We start from the raw sequence: 18,957 nt of genomic DNA, 5'->3' as shown, positions 1-18,957 counted from the left end.
CTGTGACCTTCTTTACGGTCTTAACAAAGAAAGGCATAAACTTCTCAGTACAATTCCTCATGACCCTTCCCACGCGGGCCCAAGTGTCTTTCCAACCTCGCCTCCCGCAGCGCTGCTGGTGATCCAATCCGTACGGCCTCCTCACCATTCTGGAAGCCCAACAGGCACGTCTATGTCTTAGTTCTTCCTCACTTTGCTTGTTAATTCTGCCTTAGTGCTCTTCCACGTGGGAAAGCCTGCTCAGCCCGCCTAGTCCAGAGCCGCCTCTCAGGGCCAGTGCCCTGGGGAGAAGGCGGCTTCACTCCTCTCCGCTCTCAGAGCACTGTGGCCCCGTCTCTCACACAGTCCCATAGAACTTACCAGATCACAGGGGCAGTCACCTGCCGCATCCTACCATGAGCGCCTCAGGGCAGGGGCCAAGCTTTTTCCATCTTTGCAGTCCTGGTTGCTAGCGCAGTATTGGACTTGCAAATGCTTATCGAATAAATGAACGGTGCCATGACTGACATAAAGCTCTATGTGTGTAAAACTCTGCTTCACAGATGGATACACTGTCAGGTTCCTTTAAATAACTTGCTCTCGGGGCACCTGGGGAGCTCAGTCAACGAAATGCCGGCCTTCAGCTCAGGTCATGATCTCAAGGTCCTGGGATCGGGCCCCACATCGGGCTCCCGGCTCAGCAGCGAGTCTGCTTCTCCCTCTCCCTCTGTGGTATCTCTCGCTTTTGCTCTCTCTCAAATGAACAAAAAAATAATAATAAAGTACTTGTTCTCCCTGCACATATGGGAATAAAAGGACTCGAGTTACAGAGCCTTGATAGGGTATATCTCTATTAGGAGGAGATAACCCTAACCCTAACCCACCTGCGTGCACCTTGGCTCTGAAGGCCAGCTCGGCCGCCCTGGCTGCAGGGGCCATGACGAAGAAGCCGTCCCAGCAGCCCAGGGACAGAACACACAAGATGATGTGGAGCACTGGGGGCTCCACTAAAACTCCACTGCTTTCCTCAAACGTGAGAGGATATGTCTGAACTCAGGAAGAGTTAAGGTCCCACTTGATTCTCAGTTCACTGAGCCTCTAAATAACTTAGAGTTTCAGTAGTAATTGACCTTGACTACAGAAGATCCGGCTCAGGAAAGGAGCAGAATATCAGCACTGGCTCTTCACCACCCAGGAAAAGGAAGGGTGTTCTCTAGTTAACATTTTGTCACTGGGATGCACAAACACAGCAATCTCAGCTCCTCTACATGCAGGGATTGGAACAGAAAGACCTCCAGAAGCCCTGTTTGCTACTTAAGACACTTACTTAAAGGCCAGTGAATGTTCTCTCCACCCGAAACTGTCAGTAGCTGCGTGAATAACCGACCCGACGGGGTAGCAATGTGGCCGCTGTCGCTCTGGGCTCCTTTTCATCCAGCAATTCCAAGGCATTTTTTAAGCATTACATTCCTATAAAGTCAGAACTCTCCCCGTTTATACTGGGTAATTTGAGAGCCTTAGTGATAGATTTGCCAAGGCTGCAAAGTGTTTTATGGTAAGATGTAAACAAAACCTGAAATCTTGATCCCAGTCTCTCTTCAACCATCCTTTTTTTTTTTTTAAGATTTTATTTTATTTTTTAAAGATTGTATTTATTTATCTGACAGAGAGAGACAGCGAGAGAGGGAGCACAAGCAGGAGGAGTGGAAGGCTTCCCACTGAGCAAGGAGCCCGATGCAGGACTCGATCCCAGGACCCCAGGATTGAGACCTGAGCCGAAGGCAGACGCCTAATGACTGAGCCCATTCAGGTGCCACAAAGATTTTACTTATTTGTCAGAGAGAGAAAGAGAGAGGGAGCACACAAGAAAGGGGAGTTGCAGGCAGAAAGAGAAGCAGGGTCCCCACTGAGCAGGGAGCCCAATGCAAGACTTGATCCTAGGACCCCCGGATCATGACCTGAGCTGAAGGCAGACGTTCAAGTGACTGAGCCACCCAGGCGCCCCGGCCACCCTTCCATGTATATGCACACTCTGGTTCTTTGAATCTGACACTTAGGACTTGACACTAAATTTGACTTTGAAGGGTTACAGTAAGCAGTAGATTAGCAGGCCTCTGGTACAAACTACAGGCCGAGTGATATGTCTGCAGGAGATACTTTTTAGTCCGATCATTCAGAAATGACCGGAAAGACCACAGGTCCCATAAGCCAGGGAATCTATGGTATCTGCTTGATGCCTTTATTTATTTATTTTTTAAGATTATTTATTTATTTATTTGACAGACAGAGATCACAAGTAGGCAGAGGCAGGCAGAGAGAGAGGAAGGGAAGCAGGCTCCCCGCTGAGCAGAGAGCTCGATTCGGGGCTTGATCCCAGGACTCTGGGATCATGACCTGAGCCGAAGGCAGAGGCTTTAACCCACTGAGCCACCCAGGTACCCTGCCTTTATTTTTTTTTTTTTAAGATTTTATTTATTTATTTGATAGAGAGAGATCACAAGTAGGCGGAGAGGCAGGCGGGGTTGGGGGGAAGCAGGATCCCTGTTGGGCAGAGAGCCCGATGTGGGGCTCGATCCCAGGACCTAAGATCATGACCTGAGCTGAAGGCAGAGGCTTAATCCCCTGAGCCCGCCCAGCGCCCCTGCCTGATGCCTCTAAAAGGCTGTTCTTTTTCCTCTGCAACCAGATGCCTAGTCATTCCCCCCAGGGACATGTTTCTAGACAGTGGAAGTCACTTCCTCGGAACTCAAGCTACAAGTCCATCCTCAATCTCTGGGCCACCCCCCCCTCCCCCACCTAGGGGGTGACGTGCAGGAACAGCAAAACACAGAGGTCACAGCAGCGGATGGAATTACACACCACACGGCCGCTCTCTCTCGAGAGCTACTCCAAGAGAACACGTCCCTGCCACTAGGTCTACTTTTAGATCTCTCTCCGCATCTCACAGTTTGTACCTGATGACCTACGAGGACAGGCTCAGCGACATGACGTGGGCGGAGTTCCTGAGCTCACCGGCCCTGATGAGCAGCAACACAGAGGGCTTCGGCTCTGAGGCTGGGCTGCTAGGTTCAAATCCCGATTCAAGCGCTCACAGGCTTACTGATCTGCGTCTACATTCCTCGTGCCCATGTTCCTCATCTGTCCAAGACGCACCTTCCTCAGCCGGGTGGAAGGACAAAATGAGACAACACAGACGACGGGCTTAGAACGACCAGGCCTGGCAAACCAGAAGTGTTCAGCAAACGTGCGCTGTTCCGGTCACAGAGTAACGTGCAGGGAAAGAAAAGGGAAGGTGCTGCGTTCGCTCTGTGTAGTAGAGTTCGAGCTGCCCATCTGAAGTGACTCTGATGTGATGTCTTTTGGAAACATGGGCTCAGTACAGCATCAAGCATATTTAATGACGACCGCAGAGAAACAACAAAAAGTCCAGTGTTGATGCTCCTCTGGGAAAAGTCTCAAGTGTAAGGTCAAGGCTGCTTTCCAGGGCTTCGGGAGGAGCTCACGGGTTCACAGAGACGTGTGAACCAGGCAAGTGATGGGAGCGGTGCCAGCAGGCAGAAACCTCCAAACGACCCCAGAGAAGCATTTACTTGTTTTTAAATAATCTCTATGGCCCCCAAATTTCAAAATTAAAAACAAAAAAGAACCTGTTCTGACACTAGCGGGAAGGAAATGGAAAGGGAGTAACGGAAGCAAACGGCAAGCAAGCCCTCATAGAAGGAAGGGCCGCTTTCCATGCACCAGCGGACTCCCGCCGAGGGAAGCAAAATCCTTAGCAGCTCTATGGAAAAAGAAAGATCCTTCTACTCTAATTGCTAAGGCAGAGTAACAAATCAAAGAGTGAACATTTGACGAGCATTAGTTGGCAGGACTAAACGTGAAGCAGAAAGGCTGTATATTGAAAGCACTCTTGGACGGTGAATGAGAGCAGGGGGTTGGTCACTCCGGATACAAAAGAAGAAAACAATGGAAACCAATCACCAAAAAATAAGATAAAATAAAATAAAATAAAAATATATATTTTTTTCCCTCCAGGTCACTTACTGCCTAAAAATCTTCAATATTCCCCACAGCCTATAGGACAGAGTCAAAACCTCTGCAGGTAACGGAGCGCCCCGCACCTACCTTTGCAATCCAGTCTGGCCATCAGGAAACGTGCACTCCTGCCAGCCTGGCTTCTTTATTTGTTCCAGGGACAACAAACCACGCTCACTTCAGCTTTGTACCCCCAGCGCCTATCACAGCACCTGGCACACAGCAGTTGCTGATCCAACAACAATGGGGAAGCTTTTAGGCCCACGCTCTGCGCCTTGCTCCTGGAAAGCCCCTTCCCCACCCCACTGGCAAAAACCCAAGCATCTCCTCAGCCTCGCTGTGCACCAGCACGAGCCACCCACAGCCGCGGCGGCCGTCCCGGCTCCCGCTCCCACGCCCCGCACCGCCCCGTCCCTCAGACCTCTGTTGCTCTGCAGACATCTCCTAAGTTCCGTCTGCCCCACACCCCGGAGCTTCCGGAGGAAGGCAGGATATGCTGAAGCACTGGAAGCAGTGGAAAGAGCATCGGTCCGGGGCCAGGCATGGCTGGATCTTTAACTTTGGGAAAACGTCACGTAAACACTTAGAACAGTGGCTGGGCCACAGCATGCACTTTGCAAACGCTAGTACAGCCATGACTCGTTTCTTGGAACCTCAGTTCTCCCTCTTATAAAATGAGGTTAATAATAAATCTTCAGGGGCGCCTAGCCAGAACACTTGGTAGAGCCTTCGGCTCTTCTTTTCTTCTTTTTTCAAGTTTTTCTTTAAATCCCGGTTAGGGGGCACCTGGGTGGCTCAGTGGGTTAAAGTATCTACCTTCAGCTCAGGTCATGATCCCAGGGTCCTGGGATCAAGTCCCGCATAGGGCTCTCTGCTCAGTGGGGAGCCTGCTTCCCTTCCTCTCTCTCTGCCTGCCTCTCTGCCTACTTGGGATCTCTGTTTGTCAAATAAATAAACAAAATCTTTAAATAAATAAATAAATCCCGATTAGTTGGGGTGACTGGGTGGCTCGCTCAGTGGGTTAAGCCTCTGCCTTCGGCTCAGATCATGATCTCAGGGTCCTAGGATTGAGCCCCCGCATCAGGCTCTCTGCTCGGTGGGGAGCCTGCTTCCTCCTCTCTCTCTCTGCCTGCCTCTCTGCCTACTTGTGATCTCCCTCTCTGTCAAATAAATAAATAAAATCTTTTAAAAATAAATAAATAAAAATTTAAAGAAAGATCCCGGTTAGTTAACATACAGTGTAATGTTAGCTGTGGGCGGACGATTTTGTGACTCCACCACTTACAACGTCGCAAGTGCCATCCTTAATACCCGAGCACAAGACTCTTAACCTTGGGGTAGTGAGTTCAAGTCCCCCATGCTGGGCACAGAGCTTACTTTAAAAAAAAAAAAACAAAGTAAAAAGAAAAAAGAATAATGATAAGTCCGTCAGGGGGTTCCTTGTGAAGATTAGGAATGCTGTCTGAAAAGTCTCAAGGACCTTCCTTGGCACACGGCGGCTACTCACGAATGGCCTCAGGGCAGCCATTCTTCCATTCTCCTGAAGCCTCATGCTGGGTGCAGAGAAGATGCTCTGTGTGAGTTTACGGAATGCATTGAATGAACAGAGACATGGTCTAATGTCAACTCAGATATCAAGGGAAAACTTTTCAGTCATTCATTCAACAAATCTTTAAGGGGTTGTCGGTAGATACAAGGCTTTGTTCTAGTGCTGAGATGCTATGGGAAAACCAGTTCCTGGCCTGTGCAATTTACATTCTAAAAGAGAAGACAGGGGGCGCCTGGGTGGCTCAGTGGGTTAAGCCGCTGCCTTCGGCTCAGGTCATGATCTCAGGTTCCTGGGATCGAGTCCCACATCGGGCTCTCTGCTCAGCAGGGAGCCTGCTTCTCTCTCTCTCTCTGCCTGCCTCTCCGACTACTTGTGATTTCTCTCTGTCAAATAAATAAATAAAAAATCTTTAAAAAAAAAAAAAAATAAATAAAAGAGAAGACAGATAATAAGCGGGGTGGGGGGGGATTGAAATAAAAGCCTATACGGTGTTAAGTGCTATGGAGAAGGAGAAACTCAAGGGGAGGATGCCCTAGCAGAGCTGGGAGGGGTGCTGGTGCAGAGGGGGCATTTAGGAAGACTCTGCCACCCTTAGGAACCCATAGGCAGACTCCTGCCTCCTTTCTGTGGGTCAGTCTCTACTGAAAAGAGACCCACCACCAAAGGGGCTGTGGTCTGGCTCCCAGGGCCCCCCTCCACTCACACCAAGCCACAGACACTGCTGAGCCAGTGATTACAAACTTATTTTCACAAGACAAGGCCAGTGAAGCCCCATATGGAAGTAAAGAGGTTATAACCATACCGTCACTGGTCTGTTCCCCAGGAAGTTCAGATCACTGTTCTCTCCAAATAGGTAACCTTCGGGGTGTGTGGAGTCAAACTTCTCTCCTCCCATAATGAAATGGCTGGCAAAATAGCTTCCTAGACAGGGAGAGACAGAGACACCCAACAGAAACCAGTCAGACTAAATCAAGTAAAAAAACCAACTCCAAAAATGTTAACCCTTTCAACAGATAATTAACGTAACTGTTAACCACAAGAGAACTGTCTCTGGATTTTGGACAGTGGCATGAGATAAGCCAAATCATAGCAGTGAGAACCCAAGATACCCAACACAAATAGATCAATTTTCCCTTTAACATCATTAATCGAGGGGTGCCTGGATGGCTCAGTGGGTTAAACCTCTGCATTCAGCTCGGGTCATGATCTCAGGGTCCTGGGATCAAGCCCCGCATCAGGCTCTCTGCTCAGTGGAGAACCTGCTTCCCCCTCTCTCTGCCTGCCTCTCTGCCTGCTTGTGATCTCTCTCTGTGTCAAATAAATAAATAAAATATAAAAACAAACAAACAAACAAAAACATCATTAATTGAATCCTTAGAATGATCTGTCTCTGACAACATCAGCCAAAGGTCCGGATGGCCCCACAATGCACATTAATGAACATATACATGTATTTTGTTCCTGATTTTCTCCCTTGAACTTGAAGTGGTTACTTTCTATCCTTTGTATATTCAGGAATCTTAACTACAGCTATCAGCTTGCACGCATCCGCGCGCGTGCACACACACACACACACACACATATTTCTTTGCCTAGATTTCCCTAAGCCAGCTGCTACCTAGACACAGAAGCCTTGGCACCTGCCTACCCGCACATATATACCTCTAGAACCCTCTCCAGTGAAGGCTCCTCCTTTTTCATTTTTGCTTCAAAATGATTGTTAACAGGAAAATACAAATGTAAATAATACTGCTATCCTTGGCTTTCCCTACCAGTCAGCACACAGATTGTGGCGTTTAACAGAACAATAGTTTAGCGCTATGAAAGGATGCACGCGCAGGCACACATGCGTGTACACACATACACACGTGCCCACACACACCCCTCGATCTCAGATTCACTAACTGCGAATGGCCAGGCTTTCGGGGATGTCAGTCATGGCGGGCGCTCTTTGCCCCACCTTGACTGGCCAGGAGGCCGGGATATTTTTAACATTACAATAACTACACGCGATCAGCAGTCACGGGTCAGACTCCCCATCTGCCTTGTTCAGACAGACGAGGAACTGTGCCAGGATATGACGGCACTGATAAGTCACCATGGGAGGCTTAGGCAACGCCACAGATTCCATCTGGGAATACTTTCCAACCCAGATGATTAAATGAATGCCTCTTAACCCGAATTTCTATCATTTAAGTACTCCCAGGAAGGTAAGCCATCGGAAGGGAAGGACTTACACGACGACATGCCTTCTCAAGGCTCGCCTCACCCCAATTCCCAGATTGAGACAAAGAACTTATAAAATAGTGAGAGGCGTCGCTGTCATCTGTCACACAGTGAGGGTATAGATACATTTTCTTTTTTTTCTTTTTTTTTTTTAATTTTATTTATTTATTTGACAGAGAGAAATCACAAGTAGATAGAGAGGCAGGCAGAGAGAGAGAGAGAGAGAGGGAAGCAGGCTCCCTGCTGAGCAGAGAGCCCGATGTGGGGCTCGATCCCAGGACCCTGAGATCATGACCTGAGCCGAAGGCAGCGGCTTAACCCACTGAGCCACCCAGGCGCCCTATAGATACATTTTCTAACCCAATCTCAACTTTTGAGGTTTATAGCAAACTAAAAACAATGAGAGTCTGCCTGTGAGGAAGGCACAGGAAGGAAGACAGAAGAAAATTCTTTTTTTTTTTCTTTTTAAGATTTTATTTATTTTTGATGGAGAGAGAACAAGAGAGGGAACACAAGCAGGGGGAGCTGGAAAGAGAGAAGCAGACTCCCCGCTGAGCAGGAAGCCTGATGTGGGGCTCGATCCCAGGACCTTGGGATCATGACCTGAGCTGAAGGCAGACACTTAACTGAGCCTCGAGAGAAGAAAATTCCAACAGAAAAACTGAACCAAATATTCGTTTTGGGGTTTTCTTCACAAGGAGCTTTAGTCTAGAAACACTTATTACACAAAGCAAGCTAGATAAAATCACTCACCACAAAGTGAGGTCATTCTTTAATTAAACAACAAGTAGGAAAACATCCTTTCAGAGTAAGAGCAGCCAAAATCTATTGCGGAGGAACTCGTGAAAGTTACCCGCCCAAACTGAAAAATACAAACAGCAGCCATCTGCCGTGATCCGACAGTGAAATTCATCATTTAGGAAAGCTTAATTATCAATTATTTATGTCCAGCACTTGCAAACCCTATTTTCCAAGTGCATAATTTATAGAGGGGAAAGGTGCCCGGTTGCCTTAAGTAGAAGCAGCCATCTCAAATAATTTAAGTCCTTTACTGTTGAACCTTACCAACATATATTTTCTATACATTAGAGATTACATATTTATTATACATTAGCTGAAATTTTAAATGTTAAAGATTTTGGGGAGCCTGGCTGGCTCTATCGGTAGAGCGTGTGACTGCTGATTTCCAGGTCGTGAGTTCGAGCCCCACGTTGGGGATAGAAATTACTTAAACTAAAAAAATAAAATAAAATAAAAAGATTTTACATTGATGGATGGCTTACTCAAGTCATGAATAAAGAACAGAGAGAAGCAGGTTTAGTGCCTGGAGCTCTACGATTCAGCTCAGTATGGGACATGCTGAGTTTCTAGCACTTGTGAAGAGTCAGGTGAGGGATGAAGGGTCAGTGAAATCCAGATCCTCAACTTACAAGTGGTAGTGATTGATGTTAGCAAGAGGAGAGCACTAATGGCTTGGGAAGCATAGGGTTAAAGATAGTGTGCGGTCTACTAGAAAAGCCTCTTTTTTTTTTTGTCGTAATATTAAAAGAGAAGGAATTATCAAGAAAGTAGCGTAAAGCTAATTATAGTTTTGCCTTACATTAAAAATCAAGAATGCAAACACAAAAAGATTTAAAATTAGGATTGGGGTGCCTGGGTGGCTCAGTGGGTTAAGCCTCTGCCTTCAGCTCAGGTCATGATCCCAGGGTCCTGGGATTGAGCCCTGCATGGGGGGCTCTCTGCTCAGTGGGGAGCCTGCTTCCTCCCTCTCTTTCTGACTGCCTCTCTGCCTACTTGTGATCTCTGTCTGTCAAATAAATAAATAAAATCTTTATGAAAAGAAAAAAAATAAAATTAGGGTCAATATTTGAGAGATTAAAAAAAAGGACTTTTCATTTCAATAGCAGAGTCAGTGCAAAATTCCTTTAAAATAGATGATCTCCCTTGGTGCGCTTAAAATACAAATACAGGGGTCCTGGGTGGCTCAGTCGGTAAAGCATCTGCCTTCAGCTTATGCCATGATCCCACAGTCCTGGGATCAAGACCCACATTCGGCTCCCTGCTCTGTGGGGAGTCTGCTTCTCCTTCTCCCTCTGCCTGCCGCTCCCCGTTTGTACTCTCTGTCAAATAAATAAATAAATAATACAAATACAAATGCCTGATCAGTTAAAAGAAAAAATAAGCTTAAAGCAACCAAACGTTGGCTTGTTGCTTCTTTGGAAATGGACTCCTCTAATAACTTGTCCTAGTTAGACCACTGAGACAACAAATCCACCATCTGCAGCCTGCATGAAGCTTTCTGTCTATTTGTCCCAGCTGGTCTAAAGGCATGAACCAGTGTGGAGTCACGTAGAACTACTGGATCAGTAGACAATAACCCCTACCACACTAACAGTCCCTGAAAAAAAATGCCTTCTGGACAGCCTGTGCACATTTTTACTTCTTAGTGTGAACTATGCTCTAAAATCAGAAATGCAGGATGCCTGGGTGGTTGAGTGGGTTGAGCCTCTGCCTTCAGCTTGGGTTGTGATCTCAGGGTCCTGGGATCCACCTTGCATCTGGCTCTCTGCTCAGCAGGGAGCCTGTTCCCCAACCCCCCCCCCGCCTTTCTGCCTACTTGTGATCTCTCTCAGTAAAATCTTTAAAAAAAAGTAAAATAAAATCAGAAATGGTAGGAGAAAAGAGCTATACTACAATACTCTGCCTATTTGCTAATAGGGACCTATATGACTAATGGATAAACGGCAAGTTTTTCATGATCAGGCAGCTATAATTTCTTATTTATTTATTTTTTGAGAGGGGGAGGGAGGGGCTGAGGGAGAGGGAGAGAGAGAATCTTAAGTAGCTTCCACACCTAGCGTGGAGCCCAATGCAGAGCTCAGTCTCATGACCCTGAGATCATGACCTGAGGCAAAATCAAGAGCCGAATGCTTAACAGACTGAACCACCCAGGCGCCCCAAGTTAGCTCTAAATTCTTAACCAAAATTCATATTCGATTTCCTTGTGGGATTTAAGAGGACACATCTTGTGGTAATCATTTTACAAGACAGACATGTATCATCACATTGTACACCCTAAACTTACACAATGTCCTATGTCAAGTGTATCTCAGGAAAGTAGAAAAAAAAAGAAAACGCATCATATACAGACCCCCAAATTATATTTAAAACATTAGGTATGAGTGGGAGGGAGAAGAGGGAATTAGTGTTTAATGGGTATAGAGTTTCTGTTTTATAAGAAGAAAAAATTCTGCAGATCTTAACACTCCTGAACCGCATGCTTAAAAATGGTAAGAAAATAGATTTGATGTTACACATTTTTCTTTTCTCCTTTTTAAAAAAATATTGTATTTATTTATTTCTCAGAAAGAGAGAGAGAGAGAGCACAAGTAGGCAGAGTAGCAGGCAGAGGCAGAGAGAGAAGCAGGCTCCCCACTGAGCAAGGAGCCCAATGCAGGGACTTGATCCCAGGACCCTGGGATCATGACCCGAGCCAAAGGCAGTGGCTCAATCGACTGAGCCACCCAGGCATCCCTAATGTTACATATTTTTCACTAACATAAAAAGAAATAAAGAAAAGAAACATAAGCTTTGGTCCAGAATGTCCAACACTAATCCAAGTTCAGTATTAAAGGAAAAAAGTTTTAGAGAAAAAAAGGCATCCAGGCAAAAAGTGAAATTATTTATAAGGGAAGAAAATTACACTAGTGCTGCTCCTCCAGATCAGGGCTGTCCCATAAAAATATAACATGAGCCAAAAATGCAAGCCCCATACATAATTTTAAATTATCTGGTAGTCACATTAAAAAAAGCAAAATTGGGGCGCCTGGGTGGCTCAGTGGGTTAAAGCCTCTGCCTTCGGCTCAGGTCATGATTCCACGGTCCTGGAATCGAGCCCCGCATCCAGCTCTCTGCTCAGCGGTGAGCCAGCTTCCTCCTCTCTCTCTGCCTGCCTCTCTGCCTACTTGTGATCTCTGTCTGTCAAATAAATAAATAAAATCTTTAAAAATATTATTAAGAAGCTATTTACATTCTTTTTATTTTTTTAAAGCATGGAGTCTTCAAAAGCTATGCGTGTTTTCCACTGTTCAAAGCCCATCTCACTTTGGACTCGCCACATTTTAAGTGACATAGGTCCGCATGAGGCCAGAGGCTACCTCAGTAGAAAGCATAGCTCCAGACACTACTCCTCACCCACTGATTTAATCTTAGTCACGTAGCAATACTTTCTGGCTCTACAGAAACATCAGAGCAACTGCAAAGGATCTTGTATTGAAGGAACTCTACCCTGTCGAGGACAGCTTTTGAACCAAGAATTTAAATCAATACATTGACTTCAACTGCCCACAATGAAAAATATACCTATCTGGTCTTCATCATGTGAACAACAGCAAAAAATCTCAGAATTCACTATCTTGGGGTGCCTGGCTGGCTCAGTTGGCCAAACATGAGACTCTGGATCTCGGGGTTGCGGGTTCAAGCCTTGTGCTGGGTGTAGAGATTACCTGAAATCTTAAAAAAAAAAAATTTCACTGTCTTAAATAATTTACCCAGTGAATGTAAGCTATTAGGGCATATTCCTAACATCACAGTGAAATTAAATATTGCTCAGGCAAGGGATGCCTGGGTGGCTCAGTGGGTTAGGCCTCTGCCTTCAACTCGGGTCATGATCTCGGGGTCCTGGGATCGAGTCCCGCCTTGGGCTCTCTGCTCAGCGGGGAGTCCACTCCCCCCGCCCTGCCTGCCTCTCTACCTACTTGTGATCTCACGTGCTCTCTCTGGCAAATAAATAAATTTTTAAAAAATCTTAAAAAATATATTGTTCAGTCGATCCCATAATTTACATCTGGCCCAATGAGATACTCTGACATTTGCCACCAAACTTCTATGAACTATAACATCACACAATAAAGGACAATTAAACCCATTTCCCATTTTTCTACAACTCTGTACTCCTTTTACAAGATATATATATTTCAAATCATCACCTTATACACCTTAAACTTTATTGGTACTCTACATGTTAACAAAAATTCTAATTAAAGAAAAAAACTTCTCTTTCCAAATCTGTGACATTACGTAAGTGTATCTGCCTGTAGAAATAGGCTTAGGGGAAAAAAAAAACTGCCCAAGGCTCTAAGTAATAACAATTTATTTACTGTCATGGCACAACTGCAAATCAAAGATTTTAGAATTTTAAAGTCATGTAAACTTTATGTTTTATAAAACGAAAACAAAAATGTTGAGTTAACAAAAAATTTTGACAATTTGTGTGGATTAAATGATAAAGTAAAATGTATTTGGGATTTTAGCCACTATCTTATGCTAAGTGGGAATTTTTATTGCAAGATCTATAAGCAATCTTCCCTTCTTTTGTTTAAATTCAATTAATTAACATGCAGTGTATTATTAGTTTCAGAGGTAGAGTTAAGTGATTCAATCGTATGTAACCCCCAGAGCTCATTACATCACTTGTCCTCCCTAATGCCATCACTCAGTTACCTTATGCCCCACCGCACCCCCTCCAGCAACCCTCAGTTTATTTCCTGTGGTTAAGAGTCTCTTATGGTTTCTCTCCCTGTCTGATAACGTCTTTTATTTTTCCCTCCCTTTTTCTACATTCCTGTTTTCTTAAATTCCACATATAAGTGAAATCTTATAACTGTCTTTCTCTGATTGACTTATTTCACTTAGCATAATACCCTCTAGTTCTATCCACGTTTTTGCAAAGGCAGGATTTCATTTTTTGATGGCTCTGTAATATTCCATTATATACACAGACCGCATCTTCTTTATCACTCATTGGTCGGTGAACAGCTGGGCACTTAGGCTATTGTGGGCATTGCTGCTATAAACACTGGGGTACAGATGCCCTTTTGGATCACTGCATTTAGATCTTTTTTTTTTTTTAAGATTTTATTTATTTATCAGAGAGAGAGAGGGGGAGAGAGCAAGCACAGGCAGACAGAATGGCAGGCAGAGGCAGAGGGAGAAGCAGGCTCCCTGCCGAGCAAGGAGCCCGATGTGGGACTCGATCCCAGGACGCTAGAATCATGACCTGAGCCGTAAAGGCAGCTGCTTAACCAACTGAGCCACCCAGGCGTCCCACTGCATTTGTATCTTTGGGGTAAATACCCAGTAGTGCGATTGCTGGGTTGTAGGGTAGCTCTATTTTCAACTTTTTGAGGAACCTCCATACTGTTTTCCAGAGTGGCTGCACCAACTTGCATTCCCACCAACAGTGTAGGAGGGTTCCCCTTTCTCCACATCCTTGCCAGCATCTGTCATTTCCAGACTTGTTCATTTTAGCCATTCTGACCGGTGTGAGGTGGTATCTCATTGTGGTTTTGATGTGTATTTCCCTGATGCCGAGCGATGTGGAGCACTTTTTCATGTGTCTGTTGGCCATCTGGATGTCTTCTTTGCAGAAGTGTCTGTTCATATCTTCTGCCCATTTCTTGACCAAACTATTTGCTCTTTGGGTGTTGAGTGCAGTTAGTTCTTTACAGATTTTAGATATTAGCCCTTTATCTGATAAGACATTTGCAAATATCTTCTCCCATTCTGTAGGCTGGCTTTTGGTTTTGTCGACCATTTTCTTTGCTGTGTAAAAGCTTTTTATCTTGATGAAGTCCCAATAGCTCATTATTGCCTTTGCTTCCCTTGCTTTTGGAGACATGTCCAGCCAGAAGTTGTGCAGCCAAGGTCACAGAGGGTGCTGCCTGTGTTCTCTAGGATTTTGACAGACTCTTGTCTGACATTTAGTTCTTTCATTCATTTTGAGTCCATTTTTATGTATAAGTAAATGGTCCAGTTTCATTCTTCTACATGTGGCTGTCCAATTTTCCCAACACCATTTGTTGAAGAGACTTTTTTCCATTGGATATTCTTTCTGCTTTGTCAAAGGTTAAGTGAGCACAGAGTTGAAGGTCCATTTCTGGGTTCTCTATTCTGTTCCCCTGATCTATGTTTCTGTGCCAGTACCAGGCTGTCTTGATGATGACAGTTTTGTAATAGCGCTGGGAGTCCGAAATTGTGATGCCACCAGCTTTGGTTTTCTTATTCAACTTTCCTTTAGCTATTCAGTATCTTTTCTGGTTCCAAATAAGTTTTAGGATTATTTGTTCCAGCTCTGTGAGAAATGTTGATGGTATTTTGATAGGGAAGCAATATTCCCTTCTCTTTGTGTTTTTCTTGATGTCACAGTAAAGCAAAAAAAAAAAATCCTGCTTATAAGTGAAAAATGTTAATCCTCAACTATTTGCTTTTTAACTAATGGAGCTATATACTCGATTACTGCAGAAAATGGAATTGTATTTAAAAACAATTTCATTCAACATTAAAATATGAGAAAACTGGCTATGGGAATCCTATTAGGTTTTCATATATTTGAAAAATCTTCACCTGGGGGTGAAGCCTGGAAGCCTGGGTGGCTCAGTAGGTTAAGTGCCTGCCTTCAGCTCAGGCCATGATCCCAGGTCCTGGGATCAAGTCCCTCATCAACCTCCCTGCTCGGTGGGGGGGTCTGCTTCTCCCCCTGCTCTTCCCCTACTTGTGCTCTTTCTCTCTAATAAATAAAGAAAATCTTTTTAGAAATTACACAAGTAAAACATGGCTTTTGGAAAAAATAAAAATGCATAGAAGTATGTAATTTAAAAAGTGGGATAAATAACTCTACTTTTAACAACTGCTTTGTGGTCTTCCAGATTTTCCTACACATATATAAACACATTCGGGTTTTCTGTTTTATTTTCTTTTTTAACTTAATTGGTATATTACACATATTGATCTGTAAGTTACTTTTTTTTCTGCCTAATGTACTGTAGGCATCCTTCCATGTCTGCACTTACGGATCGAACTCATTATTCCTAATGACTACATAACAGTAACTCACATTGAGGACTTACTCTGTACCAGCACTGTACTATAACGTATCATATAGGATATTCCTCACAACAACCTTATCAGGTGGGTGATACAAATTTTTTTTTATTTTACAGAACTAATGATAAATGTACAGAGAAAGTAAGTAATTTATCCAAGGTCACACAGGTAGTTAAGAGGCAATGTCAGGGGGTGCCTGGATGGCTCAGTTGTTAAGCGTCTGCCTTCAGCTCAGGTCATGATCCCTGGGGTCCTGGGATCGAGCCCTGCACTGGGCTCCCTGCTCAGGGGGAGCCTGCTTCTCCCTCTCCCACTCCTTGCGTTCCCTCTCTCGCTGAGTCTCTCTCTGTCAGATGAATAAAATCTTTTTTTTAATTTAAAGATTTTATTTATTTATTTGACAGACAGATCACAAGCAGGCAGAGAGAGAGAGAGAAAAGGAAGCAGGCTCCCTGCTGAACAGAGAGCCCGATTTGGGGCTCGATCCCAGAACCCTGAGATCATGATCTGAGCTGAAGGCAGAGGCTTTAACCCACTGAGCCACCCAGGCGCCCCAGATAAATAAAATCTTTTTTTTTTTTTTTAAAGATTTATTTATTTGTCAGAGAGAGAGCGAGCGAGAGCGAGCACAGGCAGACACAGTGGAAGGCAGAGTCAGAGGGAGAAGCAGGCTCCCTGCGGAGCAAGGAGCCCAATGTGGGACTCGATCCCAGGACGCTGGGATCATGACCTGAGCCGAAGGCAGCTGCTTAACCAACTGAGCCACCCAGGCGTCCCAATAAATAAAATCTTTTAAAAGGGGGGGGGGCAGTGTCAGGTCCCCAATCCAGCTATTTTTATTACAAAACGCCTATGTATATTCTTACCCATTACACTATATTCCCACTGAGTGCCCAGATTTAATCACTCTGTTCCCTACTGAGGAACACTTCCTACTCTCTCGTTTACATTGCTCGCTTGCTCTTTTCCCTCCCGAGTGATATTATTATTGCTATTTGATTGTTTTTACATCTGGAATTTGTGCTTATGGACTGTGTGGGATAAGGCGTCAATCATTTTTTTCCAAATAGGAAACTTTACTAACACCATTTATTGAATGTTCCATTTCCCCCACTAAGTTGAAAATATATTTTCATCATGCTATATACATCCCTAGCTCTGGACTCTAGTCTATTCTGAATGAGCACAGTGAAGTGGGTTTGCATGAGAACCATATAGTTTTAACAACTGTAGCTTTCCGGTATTTGAAACAAAATACACTACACATCAACAGACCCAAACCTTCAACAGATCCAAACCTTCCCCCCATTCTCAAGGTCCCAACCCTGACCCTTCTACCTGTCTTCCTTCTACTTTGTGACATTCCCTCAAAACCCTTCACCATTACATGTTGAAATATTTAAGTTTGAACAGCTTGCATCTTCCCCATAGCTTCATCGATACTGTCTCCTGGTCTCAAGAAGGCAGTCCTTTCCCCGTCCCAAAGCTCACTTTTCCGCTGGAGCTCCCATCCCCAACTCCCTCGACCTCCTTGAGACCTGAGACCCCATCAACAACCTCCCTCCCTCTCTGTGTTTCTATCCCTCTTTCCACTTGGCTTTTCCCTAACTCCCACTGTAAGCATATTCTGGTCTTCCTGACTTAAAAAACAAATACAAAAAGAGCTCCATGTGCCACGCCTTAAAATCCGCCCACTGGCCCCCATGTGCCATTCCTGTCTGCTCCCACCCACCTCCAAGGACCCCTCAAGCCTTTATAGAGCTTTCCACCACTCTGCTGAAACTCTTCCCTGGAACACCCAGCAGGCCAAGTGTATTCTCACGCTTCACTCCCTTTATGAATGCTCAGATTTCCACGCTCATTTCTGGACTCTTTTCCCTTGACTTCCAAAATCCTCATGGTTCTGAGACTTTTCTTACCTACCACTCGTTTCGTGCTTCTGTGCAGCTCACAAACATGGATGTGTCCTCAAGAGCGCAGGTCTCTCCTTTTGTCCCCCACCCCTTTCTCTTCCTCCTCGAACGAATCAAAAGCAGAGGCTCTGATTTAAGACAAAGCTGAATCTGATCCAGGTGCTGCCCTCTGCCACTGTGTGACCTAGGACAAGTTATTTAACTTTTTTGGGCTTTGGTGTCTTTATGAGTAACGTCTCTTTCAAAGGATTGTTTTTAGGCCCTATGGGCAATTAACACACATTGGCTTCTCTTTTTCCATACTCCCAAACATTTTCTCCTGATCTTTCTTTGGAGTTTCAGCCCAAATCTTTAACCACCTACTGTATCTTTTCATCTAGATATCCCATCTTTGCTTCAAATTCAGTAATTTTTTTTTTCCTGGAAGAACAGGAATAAAGAATATTTTATCCTAAGAGCTGCCACCAGAACTCCTCTTAGCAAAGCCTTGGTCTTTTTTGGAATATACCTTAGTGAGCTACTTAGCATAGAGAGCAACACACCAAGGTCACGGGTACCTTTGCTGCTTGCTGATGCTACTCGAACTGCTTTGTAATTTTTCTTCTTAGAGGAAAAGGTAAGGAGAAGAGTCAAAAAAGAAGAAGGGGGCGCCTGGGTGGCTCAGTGAGTTAAGCTTCTGCCTTCGGCTCAGGTCATGGTCTCAGGGTACTGGGATCGAGCCCTGCGTCAGCAGGGAGCCTGCTCCCACCACCACCTGCCTGCCTCTCTGTGTACTTGTGATCTCTGTCAAATTAAAAAAAAAAAAAAAAAAAAATTCTTTAAAAAAAAAAAAAAGAGAGAGAGAAGAGGAAAGAAACGTTAGGATGGAGAAAGGCCCGGGTTGGTGAACCAAAGAGCCAGTGAAACTCTAAGAGGTCAATCTTCCTCAGAACACCACCTGGTTCTTCTCTTTTGGCTTTCTCTTTTGGTGTTGGGTTGTAGAGATTACATAAAAATAAAATCAATAAGTGAATCTTTAAAAATTAAAATTAAAACTTAAAAATTTTCTAAAAAGCACACCGGCAACCTCCAGGCCATTACAAATATTACTCGCCATCTGGACTATTTGGGAGTCCCTCAATGCGTTCAGAAGAGCCATTACTCCCAAGAACTCTACCCTAACAGATCAAGCTCTTCTGTTTTATTCGGTTGGTATAAACCCCTCCGTACTGCCATTATTAAAGCTTTTTTTGAGGTATACTATACACAGCATAAAATTCATCTATCATACAATTCCATAGCTTTGGTAACTATGACAATCCCATTGAAAATACTTCCACTGGCCCCAAGATGTTCCTTCACGCCTGTTTACAACTGATTCCCACTCTTTTC

At 44.6% G+C, this 18,957-nt stretch overlaps 1 protein-coding gene across 2 annotated transcripts in view; it reads right to left on the bottom strand.

Annotated features, from left to right (window-relative positions):
* Positions 1-18,957, bottom strand: part of RNF157 (ring finger protein 157) — an 80,989-nt gene that overhangs the window by 50,681 nt on the left and 11,351 nt on the right. For both annotated transcript variants that reach the window (XM_045085871.1, XM_045085869.1), the window contains exon 2: positions 6,366-6,484. In XM_045085871.1, coding sequence (XP_044941806.1) covers positions 6,366-6,484 — 119 coding nt within the window. The remainder of the gene's footprint in view (positions 1-6,365; positions 6,485-18,957) is intronic.

This window comes from Mustela putorius, unplaced genomic scaffold (assembly GCF_011764305.1).
Source record: "Mustela putorius furo isolate JIRA1106 unplaced genomic scaffold, ASM1176430v1.1 tig00000873_pilon_pilon_pilon, whole genome shotgun sequence".
Taxonomy (NCBI): domain Eukaryota; kingdom Metazoa; phylum Chordata; class Mammalia; order Carnivora; family Mustelidae; genus Mustela; species Mustela putorius.
Note: the sequence above shows the minus strand (reverse complement) of the source record. Positions and strands in the feature narration are given on the sequence as shown.